Raw genomic sequence first — 20,100 nt, forward strand, 5'->3', positions numbered from 1 at the left:
ATTGCTTCACAGCTCTCAACTCTCACTCCTATGGTGCTTGGGTTGTTGCTGCTATGATGTTTGGGTTATTGCTGCTATGATGCTTGGGTTGTTGCTGCTATGTGCTATGATGCTTGGGTTGTTGCTGCTATGATGCTTTGCTGCTATGATGCTTGGGTTATTGCTGCTATGATGCTTGGGTTATTGCTGCTATGATGCTTGGGTTATTGCTGCTATGATGCTTGGGTTATTGCTGCTATGACGCTTGGGTTATTGCTGCTGCTGTGCTATGATGCCTGGGTTGATGCTGCTATGATGCTTTGCTGCTATGATGCTTGGGTTGTTGTTGCTGCTGTGCTATGATGCCTGGGTTGATGCTGCTATGATGCCTGGGTTGTTGCTGCTATGATGCCTGGGTTGTTGCTGCTTTGATGCCTGGGTTGTTGCTGCTTTGATGCCTGGGTTGTTGCTGCTTTGATGCCTGGGTTGTTGCTGCTTTGATGCCTGGGTTGTTGCTGCTATGATGCCTGGGTTGTTGCTGCTATGATGCCTGGGTTGTTGCTGCTATGATGCCTGGGTTGTTGCTGCTATGATGCCTGGGTTGTTGCTGCTATGATGCCTGGGTTGTTGCTGCTATGATGCCTGGGTTGTTGCTGCTATGATGCCTGGGTTGTTGCTGCTATGATGCCTGGGTTGTTGCTGCTTTGATGCTTGGGTTGTTGCTGCTTTGATGCCTGGGTTGTTGCTGCTTTGATGCCTGGGTTGATGCTGCTATGATGCTTGGGTTGCTGCTGCTATGACGTTGAGTTGTTGCAGTGAGTTTTGAACATTTTAAGTGCATTGCTATGTGGTTGCTAAGGTATTCTGAGTGGTTTCTAAGTGGTGTCCTACTTGCTCAAGTCAAAAAAGTCAAGTCTCTTGTGATTCTGGTGTGTAGAAATGGCTTGAGTGCCTCCTTCAACACAAGTCTGTGAGATTTATTATATTTGGCTTAGTTGATAACTTGATTCTGATTGGTCAATTGCGTCATCCAGCAAGTAGATTTCCAGATATTCACAGTCATGCCTGGAAATGCTGTACTTTATACAGCTATAATGCTCACATCACACTCATTGCAATTACCTTATTTGCACTGTTAAGGTATGCAGGACTGGAGATGATGCCAACTGTGAATCAACATTCACAAAACTGCAAAATGTTCTATATATTGTAATCAATATGATCACAACTTGTAATAATTGCTTTGACATGCTCATTGTTTCTGACTAAATGAGCACATAATGTTAGCCAACTGCATGATTTGTATCTTCTTAATACATTTCTGAAATATGGACATTACTTTGACACAGTCAGAAACATACTAACATATTTTTAAACGCGTTGTACAAATAAAAATTACCTCAGCATTAACAAATTAAATTGTTTTAGTGTTTATCTTGTTGCTAGTCCAATTTTTTACACTGAAACGGACTAATTTTTTCCTTCGCTGAAGCTACAAGTCAAGATAAAAATAGCTCATTTTATCTCAAATCAATATTTCATGTCCTTGTATCAGTGTTACTTTTGCATTATGTATATATTTTTATAGTATTTATTTCTGAACTATTATAATTTTACAATAAAAACACTACTGTGTAATTATTATTGGTTAGTTGCCATGTAATAAGCAAGAAAAATTACAGTCAGCCAGTAATTATTGCAAAATAAACCCCTCATGACTGTCAGTGATATTTTATGCCAGTGACTTATTTTTTTTTACCTTAAAAAGTTTTTTTCCCCTAATCTTATTAAATGTATGCTTCATCTTTAATTACACCTTTCAAACTCCTAAATTTTATCAATAAATTAAATTATAATAATAAGACACTACATCTATTGGGTTAAAAATGAAATAATTTACACTGAAAAAATTTCAATTACATTAAACAATGTTATGAGATTGTTTTAAATATTTTTTAATATACAAATAAGAAATGTTAGGAATAAAATTATTTGACTTTTAAACATGAAACTAAACCGTCTTAATGATTGAGTCTCATTGAGTCATTCATTCAAACGATTAGCTCAAATGACTGATTTATTCAGAATGAGGCAGTTGTTCATGTCATAGAATCTTTGACTCAACTAATTCGTTCAAAATGCTGAATCTTTGTTTAGTTTTTGACTTTGTCTTTGTTGTTGAAACAGAAGAAAAACAGTTTCAATTTTGCATCTAAAATGTAAGTGACTGTTAAATTTAACTGTTTATTGAACTGTTGTAGGAAATCAATGTGACATTTTTAATTGTAATGGTATTCAGGAAAATGCACTCTTGATTGTGTGATTTTGTTTAACATATGTTATAAATATAAAAACTTCACATTTTTTCAGCAGTATGTTAACTGAGTTTGTGTGAACTGCTCTCATTCATTTTGATCCTTGTTACTGTCAGTACATTATATATCATCATCCCCTAAATGTAATAAAATATGAATCATTCTTGCATTCTGGTGATTCCTAGTTATTTAGTTGTTTTTGACATTTTAATCAGGCAACTTGTCCAATCGGGCAAATACAATTCTCTTTCACTGGAGATCCACTTGTCCCAAAAAAAAAACGTTAATGTCGAGGCAACAACCACATGATGAAATACATGTATAAATACCAAGACAGCATACCGTCTCATTGGCCAGATCAGAGAGCTCAACAATATTCTTCAATTTGATGTCATAATCAGATAATAACTTCCACTTGTCTCCCTCAATTCCCACGCCAACTTTCATGACATTCTCGTCCTCCAAAAGCACCTTCAGGCCGGGAGGAAACCCTGGGCATGATGAGACAGACGTGAGCAGATCCTCAGGTAAAGCTGAACACTGAGAGACAGCGTCTGTCTGAGCTCACCTGACATGGAGGAGATGTGAAACAGAAAGCACTGCTCCTCTGAGGCACACAGCTGCACTACAGCCACTTTCTTCGTCTTCCCTTTGGTGAAGCAGGGCGGCCATTCCAGATCAAATCCCACAGCTGATCCCAACGACAGACCAGACCTGGATGAGACACACAAAAGCCACACATAAGGACAAACGGGGAAGGTTACCAGATCTGTGTGGGTCAATCTACACAGGACTGAATGAACAGCCCATGGGCCTGATGTATAAACGTTGTGTACGCACAAAATGGGCATAGAAATATGCGTATAAAAAATAAACTTGGCGTAAATAAGTGTGCACCGTAAGGATGCTCTTGACCGTGCGTACGCGTACTTCTTTTAGAAGAGTATGTGTTTTGGCGACACCGATGGTGAGCTGGAGTCAAATGTCTTTTTTCTCACTATTAGACAGAGAATCTAAAGAAAATTATACATCTACAGAAATATAATTCAAATATAATTTCACAAACCTATATCATCACTTGGAGCAAACATCCATCCCTTCTTAAATGACCGCGCCAGCACACGCGTTGGGTCGTTTAGTGAAACTGACGCACAAATAGGCTAGCCTATAGGCTAATCTAACGGCAGATGGAGTAAAACCGTAAATCTTCATCATGAGTCCAAATCATAAATAGAGTGCATGTTCTCAATAACAGTTTAAATAAATAAAAGACTGATTTAAACTATGTACATCTGATATAAATGTTTACATTAAATATGCCATTCTCATTAATGGAGTTAAACACTTAAACTAGCCTACATGAAATCATTACTGGGAAGTTACAAAAAAAAAAATTATATTCAATAAATAGAAATAGACATATTTGTTGTGGATGCAATGCTTTTGAACACTTTTCTTCTGGCATGCTGTGTTTTAATGTTTTAACTAGAGATACTGTAATTGCTAATCATGATAATAGCAGATTGTCTGAGAAAATTGTTTAATGCAATTAATGCACAACCATGTCTATCTGTTTCCATTAAAATATAAATCAATTAAAAATACTATTTGGTCAGTGGAAAATATTGAGAAAAACTTTCACTGAAATGTATTTAACACTATTTGATTTATTCATTCAAAAACAAAGCAATGCTATAGGCTACTAACAAAAAATATGTTTGTAATGTGACGACACATCCACATTTCATATTTTCCTAACGTCTTGTACCGTTAAACTTGGTATCACGTGGATGAATAATCATATGCGAATGATATGCAAATGAGGATATGCATATTTAAACTAGGCGTTGTAATCTCCATATATGGTTATTTCGAGGAGGAGACGCACGTGTGCACAATCTCCCGCTGACTGGGATTTATAAAGTGAATTCTGCGCAGCTTCTGGCGTACCAACGGTTTTATAAATTTGAAAAGTGGCTCAGTGGCTCAGTTGGTTGTACGTTGTCTATAAACCAGAAGGTTGGTGGTTCAATCCCCGGTTCCACCTGACCAAGTGTTGAGGTGTGTATGAGCAAGACCTAACCCCAGCTGCTCCTGACCAGCTGGATGGCACCTTGCATGGCTGACACCGCCGTAGGTGTATGAATGATTGAGTGAATGGGTGAATGTGAGGCAAAATGTAAAATGTGAGGCTTTTGTGGCCATTGGGTCTGTGAAAGCCCTATATAAAAATGCAGTCCAGTCCAACCTTCAGCATTACACCAACATTTATAATTAAAGCAAGGAGAAAAACATGTACGGTCACAATAGGGCATTTCAGAATGTTTGTAAACAATAGGCACCGCGAAACTTCCGGGTGGCAGAACGCGAGCGGCTTCCATTGACTAACTGAAGAGATCCAGCCGGCAACTGAACAGTTACACAGTTAAAATCATTGTTGTTGATCAAAGTTGAATCTATGGAGAAAATATGTTGTGTTTGGGGTTGCGCCACCAGATATACAGCAAAAGGTGTAGGTTTTTTTTTATCGATTTCCTTCAGAAAAAAGTAAATCTATCCAGCAGAACCTGTGGGTGAGGAGGTTAAAGCGAGTGGACGTCGTCAAAAGTGCATGTCGTCTTCTAATTATGAGCCTGAGCCCGATTTAAATCCAACCATTTTAATACGTGGGTCGTTATATAACTGACGTTCTCAACTAACTTAGTTATTTCTATTACTTTCCATGTTACTTTCTTTTGAGCGGTGAGTAAATGCTTCTTCATCGTAAATGCTTCTGATTGGCCAATGCGTTCAATAAATCAACACATATGTCTGTGATTGGCTACATCGCTCATCGCTGCAGTCACGTTATAAAATGAAACTCTGCCATGTAACTGTTAAGTCATTTCTATTTTGTTTTAGTTGTTCTCGTTGCTTTTCTGCAACAGATGAATACAAATGTATTAGTTTTTATTTGTTTTATTCATAGATATTTCTAGTTTGCGGGAGTCCCGCGAATCGTTTTATTCTCCTGCAATCCGCACACACAGAGTGCATTACCGCCCGCACTCGGCCATCAGATCTAGTCCCGCGCCGCGGTCTAGTGCGTTGGGAGTGCACGTCTCTAGATCAAAAAAATCTAAGCTTTAATGATCATGTTAACTATGTCTGAATTTCCACCACGTCTGTTCTTGAATCAACTGTTGAAATGTAGATTAGGCTTCTGCCGGCGGTGTGTCTCCCTCCATGCAATTTACTAGTGTTGCCATAGGGACGCTTCGGCTTTTGCCACCCGGAAGAACGTCTGTTATTGTTGTAACGTCATGGTGAATTGTCGTATTGAAATGTTTTTGAAACGAGTCATTAGCTGTTACATCGTGACGTAGATACATATTGGCCGCGCCCAGTTACTGCCCGTGCAGACGGAAGTGTAAACTTGAAGTCTAGAACACATTCAAATACTTCATCATAGAATCATGTCGAGAAGACGCTGTGTTCTACAATGCAAAGATAGTTCAGCCACTTTGTTTTCATTTACCAGGGACGAGCATGTGAAGAATCGGTGGTTAGAGTTCATATTTGCAACGATACCACAACAGTATAGCCCGATTGTGTTCTCATCATTTTAATGACGAATCATTCAAAAACATAAATGAATTCAAATGTGGATTCAAAAGCCGGTTGTTCCTGAAGGAGGTCTCAGTATCCAGTGTATATGGATCAGCTTCCTCCACAGAATCACAACCTGTAAGTATTATTAATAATTGTTGCTTTTGGGTTTTGTAGCATCGGGGCGCGAGGAGGGAAGGCGCAATAAGTATGTGTGTGCGTGTGTGTGTGTGTGTAAGTAAAGCTCAGCGCAGCTTCTAGGTCTCCAATGTCAATTTTTTTTAAATATGTGAAATGTTTGTCGCTGTTATTGGGAGTTGTCATAAAGAATAGAGCGTCTTGTAGTACTGCAGTGCTTTATCAATACAGTATGTTTATGTGTTAGCTAACAAACAATAACTGACTGGGTCTGTCATCTGACCAATCACCGCCGATTAGCGTCACGCAAAGGAGTGGTTTGGAAAAATGAGTCGTTGTATGAATCATTTGGGAGTCGGTGAGCAAATCAGGTAAAAATAAATGCATATTATAAGACAACAAAAGTGTTTTTTGTCATTGCATTCATGTAAAACTGTTGTTGGGGATTCCCAGAACAATATTAGGAACATTTTAAATGCCATAATAGGTGCCCTTTAACATCATCTCATGCAGAAAAAATCTGATAGTTTGAAGAATATTCATAATCTGTGATCGACATATCAGCTAAAACAAGATCAATGTTAAGAAGCACAAAGTCGTACAAGACGTGACAGAAAAATATATCATCTGAGCAAATAAGTAGCATATCTGTTACAGCCATCTTTTATTGGTTTATGGACAGTATTGAATATAAATCATTATTAGACTTACCAAACTAGTGACAAACTAGTGGTTTTTAACAATTTTATTTTCTAACAAAAACTTAAAGGGATAGTTCACTTAAATTAAAATTCTGTCATCATTTACTCACCCTCATGTTGTTCCAAACCTGTGTGAATTTCTTTGTTCTGTTGATCACTTTAACAATGAGGAAACGAGGAATGAGGAGGCGAGGAATAAGGAGCGAGGAGGAGACGAGGAGCGAGGAGGAGACGAGGAATGAGGAAATGGTGAATAAGGAGGCGAGGAGACAAGGAATGAGGAGACGAGGAGCGAGGAATGAGTAGATGAGGAGGCAAGGAATGAGGAGACTATATGAATACTCATGAATGAGGAAGCTTTCAGCCAAATCAAAATTCATGAGAATATAATTTTAACATTAGTCATTGTCTAGGACATCTGTCCTCTAGCTAACTTCCCTCTTCATGCTTCTCTCCTCCACTTCCCACACCCCACACCCCCCTTCATGCGCATGCGCACTAACCCCCCAAATCATTCTTGTCGGTTATTGGCTGTGTTGGAGCTATATTTTTATTTTTTGTTTATTTTGGGTTTAAGTTACTTTATAGTCTAATTTGTTTCTTTTCTTTTCTTGTTAAAGTTAATTTGGTTTATTTTGCATTTATGCTTTACGTGTATTTTCGTTTATTGGTCACGTGGTGTTACGTTCATTTGCATAAGTAGGTCAAGGTGGGAAGTACGTTAGGCACGAGGGCATATGGTTTTTTACCAGCGTGAGAGAGGCAGCAGAAATGTCTGTGAGCTTGCTTGGACTGTGTGAATAAACCTCCTCAAACTCAATCCTGGTATGGACATTTTGCTTTGGTACCTCTGAACCTGCGTAAAGCCAAACTATGACGTAGCCTCAAGTGGCCATTTGAGAAGTTTATTGTTTTACTTTTGTTTTGTTTAAAGGGCATATTGCAGGTTAGAGGACCCAACGAGTCAATGCATAGAAAAACAATGTAGGAACTAGATTTTCTTTAAAATATACGTATAAACACGCCACAGAAGCTTCTGCAGTCGTTTTTGTGAGAAAATTTTACTTCCGCGTCTGAAAATGGGCGTGGCGGGCGTGACGCAATGAGCGGGAGAGCGGTCGATTCACACAACAGGAAAACAATGAATCGCAATGACATTTCGGACGCTGAGGAAATACTCGTATGACGGATCAAGCCATAAAGTTATGAGCCTGCTATGCTAAAGAGATCAGGGACAGGCCAGGATAATGTCAGACAGAATGGTCAGAGAAAAATTGAGCTGTGATGTGAGGAGAACCAGTGGAGAACAGGACAGGTGCCTTTTAGGTGAGAGACGTACTTATAGTATACACGTTCGCTAACGATATACACTGTGCTCACAATATTGTACAGATTATTATGATCCTATAACAGGCCAGCAGACATTAGTATGTTTAGGGTAGATTTATATACTATTAAATGTATAAAAACTTTACTTGAGTATATTTCTATAATAAAAGCATAGGCTATACTCGGGTAAATTTTTAATACATATTTTTCACCTTGGTTATAACATAAACAGAATATTAAAGGTTTGAGTATTTAAACAACCAATTTTGTTTTTCAATTACAAGTTTTATTTAGGGCATGACATGACTAAGTTACCTATATAACACTATTTGATGCCATTAATAGTATACGACGATCAATATTCTTGCTTCGGCATACCATGTTGAACTCCATCATATTGCCGAGATGCTAATCATTTGATCTGAAGTGAACGCTACACACGACCGTGTTTTCCGAGCCGAGAGGAGAAATCCCGTCTCTTCACCTGCTCAAACCGCACCAGGAACGAAAGATAGGCTATATAGCACCGTTCCTTTTATTGTAATGGAAACTTGTGGACTCGATCTTGAAGTCCTGACAGGCTGGAGTTTTTGCAATCTCCACAAACACAATATTTACCATGACGATGATAAATTAAAATGCAAAAACTAACGAAAGCACACTGACTGACGAGCGCTCTCACTGAACACCAGCCTGCTCTCACTGAGCCGAGGCTGCGGCTCCCTTCTATGACGTCAAATGACGCGACGTTGAAAAAAAAGCCGTTTTTACTAGCAGTCCAAGAAACGCTCACTTTATCTTCTAAATTAGTGCCCTTATGTTGTTTTAAAACATTTTAAATCCTGGATTAACTTTTCATATGGTATTTTCATACAAGGTTATCTATAAATTTCGATTTTTTTTTTTACCTGCAATATGCTCTTTAAGTTTATGGACAAATAGCCACTACAATAAGTAAAAAACCCACCCTGGATATATTGTTGACTGGATACTGGACTTTCGTCGTTTGCTGGATTAACGTTACCGTTTGGAAAGTGGATTACTCACCTGGATGAGTGAGCCAAACAAAAGGCTTAGGAGTGACAGAGGCGTGGGCTGGATCTGCACTACGGAGCGGAGGATATTAACGTTACTGCTGCAATTGGAATAAACGAAAGCTCAAGCCTTCACATGTGACGCGCACGGCCGCGTGTAACAACAGCTACTCCGTTTATTCGACTCCGTGCACAAAGGCAACCACCGCAACAAACAAAGTTCCACAAGGTATGTGCTTTATTCAAGCTCCGCAAACAACTGTGTGTACTTGACCGACATCAACAAAGGGAAAAATGTCTGACGTTTCATCTAAAGCCAAAAGCGACACGGCGTTTCCTACAAGAAGACGCACAAGTTTTACCGCTAAAGGAATGATGTTTTTTATGCAAACGTGTCAGGAAAAAAGATCGGCGTTATGTAGACGAGCCAAATCGTACATGAATCAGATGGATAAGTTGATGCATTCTGCAGACAATATTGATGCAGTCAAGTCCCTTTTGGATCAAATAATAATATGTGTTGATGAGGCAAAACAACATCATTTGTCGTTTGTGTCACTGGACATACCACAGGATGAGAAGGAGAAACAAGATAAAAATTTTGAACAAAAGGAGAAGTGTTTTTTAAGTTTTATTGATGACGTCAAAGGTTGGGTATCAAACACAGGCCATTCATATGAACTTCCAATTAAACCACCTGATAATCCAACTGATATTGGGCCTGAGGACAGTGTATCCAATAAAGGTTCTGCAACGCATTCAAAGGCTGGTTCTAAACTGTCAAAGATTTCATCCAGTGCATCTGCAAAAATATTAGCTCAAGCAGAAAGAGCAGCATTACAGGAGCGCATGGCTGCTCTAAAGCGAAGACATATTCTGGAGGATCAGGAGGAACAAATACGACTTGAACAAGAGGACTTACGGAAGAAACGGGAAAATTTAAGGAGAGAAAAGGAACAACTTGCTCTGGAGGCAAAATTAAAGGTGACTAATGCAAAATTGGAGGTTCTGGAAGTAAGCTCAAAGTGTGGCTCCAAAGTGTCAAAATGTGCATCTCAAATATCAGATGGTATGAATTCTTACTTGAAAAGGTCAGAAATTCAAGGGACATATGAACTAAATTCGAATGCTGAATGCTATGTGCCCACCAATAAAAGCTCTGAACCTACCTCCAGTCCCTTGTTGAATTCTATCCCTGTTGGTGTCCAACCCAAACATGTTGTAAAACAACTACCCAGACCTACTGTCATTCCTGTGTTTCAAGGGCAAGGTACCCAATCACTGGGTTTGCAAGATGTTTGTGACAAACAATCCATCAATTCTCCTGACATTTTGAACATCATGCAGCGTCAAAATGAAATAACTGCACTGTTGGTCCAACAAAACACAGCCTCTGCTCTGCCTATGAGAAATATACCTGTATTTGATGGTGATCCCCTGTATTTCAAATCTTTTCTCAGAGCCTTTGAAAATTGCATCGAGGATAAAACTCAAAATTTCAGTGATTGTCTGTACTTTCTAGAACAGTACACTAGGGGGCAACCAAGAGACATTGTAAGAAGTTGTCAGCATATGGCCCCTGAACCAGGTTATCAAAGAGCAAAAACGCTTTTGATTGAACATTTTGGCAGTGAACATACAATCTCTTCTGCTTACATGGACAAAATCAACAACTGGCCCTCAATAAAACCTGAGGATGTTAATGCTTTGCAGTCATTTGCTTTGTTCCTTCGAGGTTGCTCCAATATAGTACATCATATAAAGTATATGAAGGAGTTGGACATGCCAGCTAATCTCAGGACGATCTTAATGAAACTCCCATACAAGCTGAGGGAAAAGTGGAGAAATGTGGCATGTGATATACTGGAACAAACTGGAAGCAGAGCAGTGTTTGTTGATTTTGTGAATTTCATTGAAAAACAAGTCAAAATTGTTTCAGATCCTCTGTTCGGAAGTATTAATGATGTTTCTCCAGCCAGTTATACAAAGCTATCCATGCAAGTTAAGCAGAAAAGGAAAAGTGGTACATTTGCCACCAGCATTAATGTACCAAAGGATGGATATAAAGAAATGGAAAATTTGACAGCTCAAGGTCACCAGCTCAAATGTATGTTCTGCTCTCTTACCAATCACACTCTGGAAAAATGCTTTCAGTTTAGAAGAAAGACACAACAAGACAAGATGCAGTTTCTAAAGGAGAAGGGCGTTTGTTTTGGGTGCTTGAAACATGGACACACAAGCAAAGACTGTAGGAGTCGCTTGGATTGTGAAGTGTGTTACAGGAAGCACCCATCTGTCCTGCATGTGGAGAAGGAGGACACTACCAGGATAACCTCCAAAGAAACTGGGAGTACTGTGTCCGGGAAGCAGCAGACGTGTGGTCATATTGGGGCTGGTGAAGAGGATACTGCTGTTTTTTCCATTGTGGCTGTGAAGGTGAAGGGTCAGAAAAGTAATAAAGTTGTGCATACTTATGCTTTCCTGGATCCCGGGAGCTCTGGTACCTTCTGCACTACAAGTTTGGCTGAAAGGCTGGGAGTATCCGGAAAAAACTGTAACGTAGTGTTAAGGACAATGGGGCAGACTAAAACCATTAACACTACTATAGTAACCGGTCTGGAGGTGTCTGGATTTGACACCGATGACTTTATTGAGCTACCATCTGTTCTGACACAAACAAAAATGCCTGTATCTAAAGTCAATGTGCCATGTCAGGATGATGTTGCCAAATGGGCGTATTTGAGCAGCATTAGGCTACATGAAGTAGATGCAGATGTAGACTTGCTCATTGGAACCGACTCTCCTAAAGTTTTGGAGCCATGGGAACTGATAAACAGTCAATGTGGTGGACCGTATGCAGTGAGGACCAGAGTTGGCTGGGTCATAAATGGGCCTCTTCGTGCTGGAGACTCTGAAGGTACTGGTGTTAAATCAGGATGCATTGTTGTAACTGCTAATCACATATCTGTGGAACACTTGGAGAGTATGTTGATGCAACAGTATAATCATGACTTTAATGAAAGAACAAGTGATGAACAACTTGAGATGTCAAGAGAAGACATTAAATTCATGAAAATAGTGGAGAGTACAACAGTGCTTAACAAAGAACATTATTACATTGACTTACCTTTCAGAGTTGATGATCCTGTTCTGCCAAATAATCGCTGCGTTGCGCTACAAAGACTCCAAGGCCTGAAGAGGAGATTCAATAGAGATATGTCATTCAAGGCTCAATACGTTGATTTCCTTAACAACATGTTAGAGCAAGGATATGCAGAAAAGGTTCCCACCAATGAGCCCATTCTGGAACAAGGAAAGGTATGGTACATTCCCCACCATGGTGTACATCATCCAACCAAAGGAAAGTTGCGTGTTGTGTTTGATTGCGGCTGTACTTACAAAGGTACATCATTGAACAGTCAACTCCTGCAGGGCCCAGACTTCACTAACACGCTAATTGGTGTTCTCCTTCGGTTTAGAGAAGAGCCCATCGCTGTTATGGCTGATATCAACGCCATGTTCCATCAGGTCCGGGTTCCATATAAGCACGTTAACTTCTTGCGCTTTTTATGGTGGCCCAATGGAGACGCTACAGCGGAGCCAGAGGAATACAGGATGTGCGTGCATTTGTTTGGAGCTGTATCTTCTCCAAGCTGCTCAAACTATGCACTGAGGAGAACTGCTGAGGATAATGCACTGCAATATTCACCCGATGTCCTTTGTACAGTCAAGACAAATTTCTATGTGGATGATTGTCTTAAGTCCACTGTGACAGAGGAAGATGCAGTGAAGCTCATACATGAATTAACATCTCTCTGTAAAAGGGGCGGCTTCCATCTCCAAAAGTGGGTCACAAATAACTCAAATGTGTTTGCACGTATTCCTAGTAAAATCAGAGCAGTGGGTTTGGAGAACATGGATTTGGACAGGGACCAACTCCCTGTGGAAAGAGCTCTGGGGATGCAATGGTGTGTTCAAGGCGATACGTTCAGCTTCAGGACTGCAGTGCAGGAACGTCCACACACTAGGAGGGGCATCCTTTCTGTGGTGAGCTCTCTTTATGACCCGCTGGGTTTTCTGTCTCCTTTCATAATCCCTGCCAAGTTACTGTTACAGGAGCTGTGCAGAATGAACTTTAAATGGGATGAGCCAGTTCCCCGTGAGGTCTCCGAACATTGGTCTGAGTGGCTCTCTGAACTTCAGCATATGAGTGGATTTAAAGTGGAACGGTGCATTAAACCCAAAAACTTTGGAACACAAGTGAAAGCAGAACTTCATCATTTTTCAGATGCTAGTCAAACAGGATACGGCATTGTTTCATACTTGAGATTGGAGAATACTGACAACGTGCATGTTTCATTCATCACAGGCAAGGCTCGTGTCGCTCCTCTAAAGCAACTAACCATTCCACGCCTCGAGCTTGCTGCAGCTGTGCTTGCTGTTCGAGTGAATACAATGCTGTTGAAAGAGCTACAGTTGCCATTGCAAAGGTCATTCTTTTGGACCGATAGCACTACCGTTCTCAAGTACATCTTTAATGAAACAAAGCGCTTTCACACATATGTTGCCAATCGTGTCAGCACCATAAGAGAATCCTCAGACAAAGATCAGTGGAGGTATGTAAACACCAAAGACAACCCTGCAGATGAAGCTTCTCGAGGACTGAGAGCTCAGGAGTTTGGGAAAGGAAAATGGCTAAAAGGACCAGACTTTTTGCACTTGCCCCCCACCAGGTGGCCGAAACTCGACTTGGACTCCTCTTCCATTCCATCTGACGATGCAGAGGTGAAAAGGGAACTTAAGGTGAATGTTGTTACAATACACAGTGACAATCCCCTCAGTCAGCTCATTCACTATTTTTCATCCTGGAGAAAGCTTAAAACATCGGTAGCCTGGCTGTTGGAGCTGAAAGAAAGACTTTTACTTTTGAGCCGAAAGAGAAAAGAACATGTGGTCAACCAGAATGAGAATGTGGAAAAGGAGATTAAAAAATTCAAAGCCGCACTTGGAAGATCCAGCTTGACACCAGAGCGCTTGGAGGAAGCCGAAAAGGCAATAATTCAGTTTGCACAAAACCAAAGATTCAGTACTGAAATTTCCTCACTAAAACATGACCCAAAGACTGTTTTCAAAGATAGTCCTCTTTATCGCCTTGACCCCTTCATTGAAGATGGCATCCTCAGAGTTGGTGGACGTCTGTTTAAATCTGCACTGCCGTGGGAGGTAAAGCATCCTGTGATCCTGTCAAAGGATTTGCATGTTTCTCAGCTCATATTGCGTCACATCCATTACCAACTTGGACATGCTGGACGCAATCACATGCTGAACAGATTGAGACAGAAGTATTGGATCATAAATGCCAACTCTGCAGCCAGGAAGATTCTCTCACAATGTACAGTGTGTAGAAGATACAGAGGAAAACTTGGAGAACAGAAGATGTCTGACTTACCGGAGGAACGAGTTGTGCCTGATAACGCACCCTTTACGAATGCGGGAGTGGACTATTTTGGACCATTGGAGGTGAGGAGAGGTAGAACTGTGCTGAAGCGATATGGAGTGATATTTACCTGTATGAGTAGCCGTGCAGTACACCTTGAGGTGGCGCACTCCCTCGACACAGACTCCTGCATCAATGCTGTGCGAAGATTTATCTGCAGAAGAGGACCTGTGACAAGTATAAGGTCAGACAATGGCACAAATTTCGTTGGTGCGAAGAAGGAATTGAGGCAGGCATTGGCCGCTTTAAATCACTCTAAAATTGAAAGGACCTTTGTGCAGGAAGGAATGACGTGGAGTTTTAACACCCCAGCTGCATCTCACCAAGGTGGCGTTTGGGAGCGTCTGATTCGCTCTGTGCGCAGTGTACTTACCTCTGTCGTTGGACATCAACTGCTGGACGAAGAAGGCCTGCAAACGCTGTTTTGTGAGGTGGAAGCCATACTCAATGACCGACCAATAATTAAGGCCTCAGAAGATCCCAATGATTTAGAAGCGCTTACTCCAAATCACATTCTCCTGTTAAAGGGCAAGCCCATTCTGCCATTAGGTCTTTTCGAGAAATCTGATCTGTACATTAAGCGGAGATGGAGGCAGGTGCAGTACATTGCGGAGCTTTTTTGGAAAAGGTGGACAGCAGAGTATTTGCTTGTAATGCAAGAAAGGCAAAAATGGACGAAGCGAAGGAGAAACTTTAATCCAGGAGATATTGTCGTAATCGCTGATGCCACAGCTCCAAGAGGCTCATGGATGATGGGCAGAGTTCTAAGCACTACAGCTGACTCCAGAGGACTGGTTCGTTCTGTGAAGGTCCAAACGAAGACCAGCATCCTGGACAGACCAATAACCAAGCTCTGTCTTCTCTTGGAGGCTAATAATTGACTATACAACTCATTCTTTCTTCTATTTCTATCTTCAATCTGTTTGTTTCTTTCAGATATGGAGAATCCAGAGGTGTGAAGATTCCAGTTTAATGTTTAAGCTACAATTAGAATATAGCTCATTTGCGTTAAAGCTAAAGTTAATTGTGGGTAAAGTACCGTCACAATTAGGGGCTGGGTTGTTGGAGCTATATTTTTATTTTTTGTTTATTTTGGGTTTAAGTTACTTTATAGTCTAATTTATTTCTTTTCTTTTCTTGTTAAAGTTAATTTGGTTTATTTTGCATTTATGCTTTACGTGTATTTTCGTTTATTGGTCACGTGGTGTTACGTTCATTTGCATAAGTAGGTCAAGGTGGGAAGTACGTTAGGCACGAGGGCATATGGTTTTTTACCAGCGTGAGAGAGGCAGCAGAAATGTCTGTGAGCTTGCTTGGACTGTGTGAATAAACCTCCTCAAACTCAATCCTGGTATGGACATTTTGCTTTGGTACCTCTGAACCTGCGTAAAGCCAAACTATGACGTAGCCTCAAGTGGCCATTTGAGAAGTTTATTGTTTTACTTTTGTTTTGTTTAAGTTTATGGACAAATAGCCACTACAGGCTGGAACACGGTTTGTTATGTTTCGTGGTGCAGGTTTGCCTGGGCTCTCCAGAGACCGTGTTTTTTTACAGTGTGTTCAGGGGAAAGGCAGCTAGCACATAGTGAGACGTTTGCAGTATGTGACAAAATATCTGCCTAAAAAAACCTGACATCATTTAGAGCACCTTTAATATTGGTTAAAAGTAGTAATCTGTTTGATTTCCCGATTCGATTACGATTATTGAAGTCCTGATTTAATTACAGTCGTTTTTCGATTATTAATGATTCTCAATTAGCGATTATTGATTTTCCATTTCACAACAGTAAACGAAAATACACTATACCATCATACGATTATATTAGCAGCAATATTTTGGTATTAATTGCACTTTTTATTTGTTTGATATTCAATGAAAATGTAATGATGGTTAGTGAGGAAATGCAAACATGCTTGTTGTCTACTACTTAGGCAACCCATTATCTTTAAATTACATTTTTTTAAAGCAATTGTGTTGCATTGTAATGCAAAGTCACCTGGTTCCATTAATTGAAAGCATTAAAATGCATTTTGTGATTTACTTCAACTGAAAATCTTTGAAGCAAGTTTGGGGGACTTGAAGGGCACCCAATTCAGAGAATCACCCAGAAATTCAAAAGAACAGCATTTATCTGAAATAGAAAGCTTTTGTAATATTAAACAATACCGTTCAAAAGTTAGGAGTCAGTAATAATTTGTATTTAATTTTTGGGCTGAAAGAAAAAAAGAAATCAATACTTTTATTCATCAAGGATAAATTGATAAAATTTTTCAGTGAAGACATTTATAATGTTACAAATCGATTATCTGAATCTTTTGTTGTGTGTGTGTGTCTGTGTGACTATAAATACTTTGCTTTAAAAGTACAAAGTTATGACCCATAAAGAATTAACGTACAAAATATTTTATCAACATTGCAAAGAACCAACAGGAAAATAAATGTGTGCCTGAACTAGGAGCATACTTGTAGTAAATTAATAATATAACAACGACCGGTACACCCGAGTGTTTTTCCTCCACTGGGTGGAATGTTGAAAAGAGGCACAGTTGTAGCATATTTCGTTTTATAGTAACCTAAAATACACATAAAGAGATAACCGGAATAGCCAGAGCGTACTGAGTGACGCAAGTACGCTCTGTTCCATTTGCAGAAGAACCAGACTTGCGGGTAACACTTTATAATAACTACACGCTAATAATCATTAGTTAAGTATGAGTAAACAGTTAATTCATCATTCATAAAGCATTAATGGACATTAATAAGCAGTTTATAAATACAGCTATAAATGATATCTTCTCGATTTAAAAGCATATCTATAATTTGCTTAATAATTGTATTTTCATCCTTTATTAATGATCAATTTATCATTTCTAAATGAAGAATTGCATTTTTTTTAAATCAGTTATTTAAGAGTTTTCAGTGGTTCATAAGATTACTTAGAGCATGTAAGTAAATGATTAATAAACTATTTAAATGTAAACTCGTACATCTTATTATTCAGACATATAGTGATGGTTACTTAGTGTGTTAATAAAATGCTTTATTAACATGTATTTATGCTGTAATCCAGGGTTAATTCGGGTAGTTATAGAACATTTATTAGTGGTCAGTAAACTATGTTTGTGAGCTCATCTAAAGTGAGGACTATTCATGCCTTGTAAAGCATTTATAAAGGAGATTTAAAGGCGCATCAATCTTCTAAACAGTAAAATGGGTAACACTTTACAATGAGGTTCGTTAACATTAGTTAATGTATTAACTAACATAAACTAACCATGAGCAATACATTTGCTAATCTTCGTTGATGTTAGTTAATAAAAATAAAGCTATTCATTGTTTTTTCATGTTAGTTCACAGCGCATTAACTAATGTTAACAAGATTTTAATAAAGTATAAGTAAATATTGAAATTAACGTTTACAAAGATTAATAAACGCTGTATAAGTGTTGTTCATTATTAGTTCATGCTAACTAATGTAGTTAACTAATGTTAACTAATGAACCTTATTGTAAAGTGTTACCAAAATGTAACAAACACAACACAGTGATATAGAAAATAGAAATATTTAACAGCTGATAATTTACTCACCCCCATGTCATCCAAGATGTCCATGTCATTCTTTCTTCAGTCGAAAAGAAATTAAGGTTTTTGATGAAACCATTCCAGGATTTTTCTCCATATAATAGACTTCAATGGGAACCAAACGGTTCAAGGTCCAAATGAGAGTTTCAGTGCAGCTTCAAAGGGCTTTAAACGACACCAGACGATGAATACGGGTCTTATCAAGCGAAACGATCGGCCATATTAAAATTTTTTTAAAAAGTTTAAGTTTAATAAGCACAAATGCTCGTCATGCTCTGTTCTGTGATTAGCGTTTGTGACTCTTCTGTTCAAACTCTTTCATCAAAAAGAACAAATTCTTTTTCGAGTCATGACGTCTATTCATCGTCTGGTGTCGTTTAAAGCCATTTAAAGCTGCACTGAAACTCTCATTTGGACCTTGAACCGTTTGGTTCCCATTGAAGTCCATTATATGGAGAAAATCCTTGAACGTTTTCATCAAAAACCTTAATTTCTTTTCGACTGAAGAAAGAAAGACGTAAACATCTTGGATGACATGGGGGTGAGTAAATTATCAGCAAAAGTTTTTTTTAAAGTGAACTACTCCTTTAAATCTCCTTTATATTATAAATGCTTTACAAGGCATGAATAGTCCTCACTTTAGATGAGCTCACAAAATAGTTAACCGTCCACTACTAAATGCTTTATAACTACCTGTATTTACTACATTTACTTACACTTTCTAAGTGATCTTATGAATGACTGACAACTCTTAAATAACTGGTTTGTACATAATGTAATAATTCATTTATACATTATCAATTGATCATTAACAAAGTATGAAAACACAATTATTAAACACATTATAGATATGATTATAAATCAAGAAAAAAAGCATTTATAGCTTTATTTATAAACTGCTTATTAATGTCTATTAATGCTTTATAAATAATGAATTAACTGTTTAATCATGCTTAACAAATGATTAATAGCGTGCAGTTATTATAAAGAGTTACCGACTTGGGTCCTCGGGAGTTTCATTCTCCTGAGTCAAACTCGGCAAGTCCGAACTACCAAGGACGCAAGTCCGAAGTTTGCGTACTTGGTATTGAGAAGCTCGTGAGGCTCCATTTGCATTTAAAGGGACACACACAAAAACTGCGTTTTTCTGAGCCACAAAAAGTGACAATTTAAACATACTGTAAAAAGTGATCTGATGGGTATTTTGAGCTAAAACTTCACATACACATTCTGGGGACATCAGAGAATTATTTTACATCTTGTGAAAAGGGGCATAGTTACTTTATGTGACTTTATTGCCACTGTGTTACTAGTCTGTATGCAATCGGATTATTAGGGTCAGATTTTTTTTTATTATGTAAACAGAACACAGCAAGATTCTGGTGCCATTTGATTTCCATAGTATTTTTTACATACTATGGACAGGTCCAGAAACTGTTTGGTTACCCATATTCTTCAAAATATCATAATTTGTGTTCAACAGAACAAAGAAACTCACACAGGTTTGGAGCAACTTTAGGGCGAGTAAATAAAATGTTGGGGTGAACTATCCCTTTGGAGAAAAAAATATTTTTAGTGCATCTTTATTGTTATGAAAAGTTCATCCAAATACATTACCTTAAATCTTCTGATAAAAATGAGCAGTCGTGTCTTTCCTGGCTGTATATGACCGTCCCACCAAACTCCAGATAAGGAAGATAATTCTCCAGAACATTCTTTTTATGGCTTCCTGGTGACTGCAAACACACAATAAGCCCATTCATACCAAATCTGAGGCCTATTTACAGTAAGCACAACAACCAAAGAGTCCATGTTCACAGCAGAGCGGTCACTGAGATACATGATTCTACTGACCTAGAGTCAGATGGAAAAATATAAATATATGGAGTACTGCCAGGTGCTTTTCATACAGGTGTGTAATCTCTAGATTTACCAC

General features: G+C 38.8%; 1 protein-coding gene across 5 annotated transcripts in view; it reads right to left on the reverse strand.

Moving 5' to 3' along the window:
• Positions 1–20,100, reverse strand: part of wrn (WRN RecQ like helicase) — a 70,752-nt gene that overhangs the window by 49,473 nt on the left and 1,179 nt on the right. For 4 of the 5 annotated variants that reach the window (XM_089126333.1, XM_089126335.1, XM_089126334.1 and 1 more), the window contains exons 3-5: positions 19,782–19,900; positions 2,863–3,008; positions 2,637–2,785 (exon numbers count right to left, since the gene is read on the reverse strand). In XM_089126333.1, coding sequence (XP_088982459.1) covers positions 2,637–2,785; positions 2,863–3,008; positions 19,782–19,900 — 414 coding nt within the window. Of the gene's footprint in view, positions 1–2,636; positions 2,786–2,862; positions 3,009–19,781; positions 19,901–20,100 lie in introns of those variants that run through there. The other variant, XM_089126336.1, reaches the window with a different exon arrangement.

The sequence above is a fragment of the Pimephales promelas genome, chromosome 23 (assembly GCF_988280905.1).
Source record: "Pimephales promelas chromosome 23, fPimPro1.hap1.1, whole genome shotgun sequence".
NCBI lineage: Eukaryota > Metazoa > Chordata > Actinopteri > Cypriniformes > Leuciscidae > Pimephales > Pimephales promelas.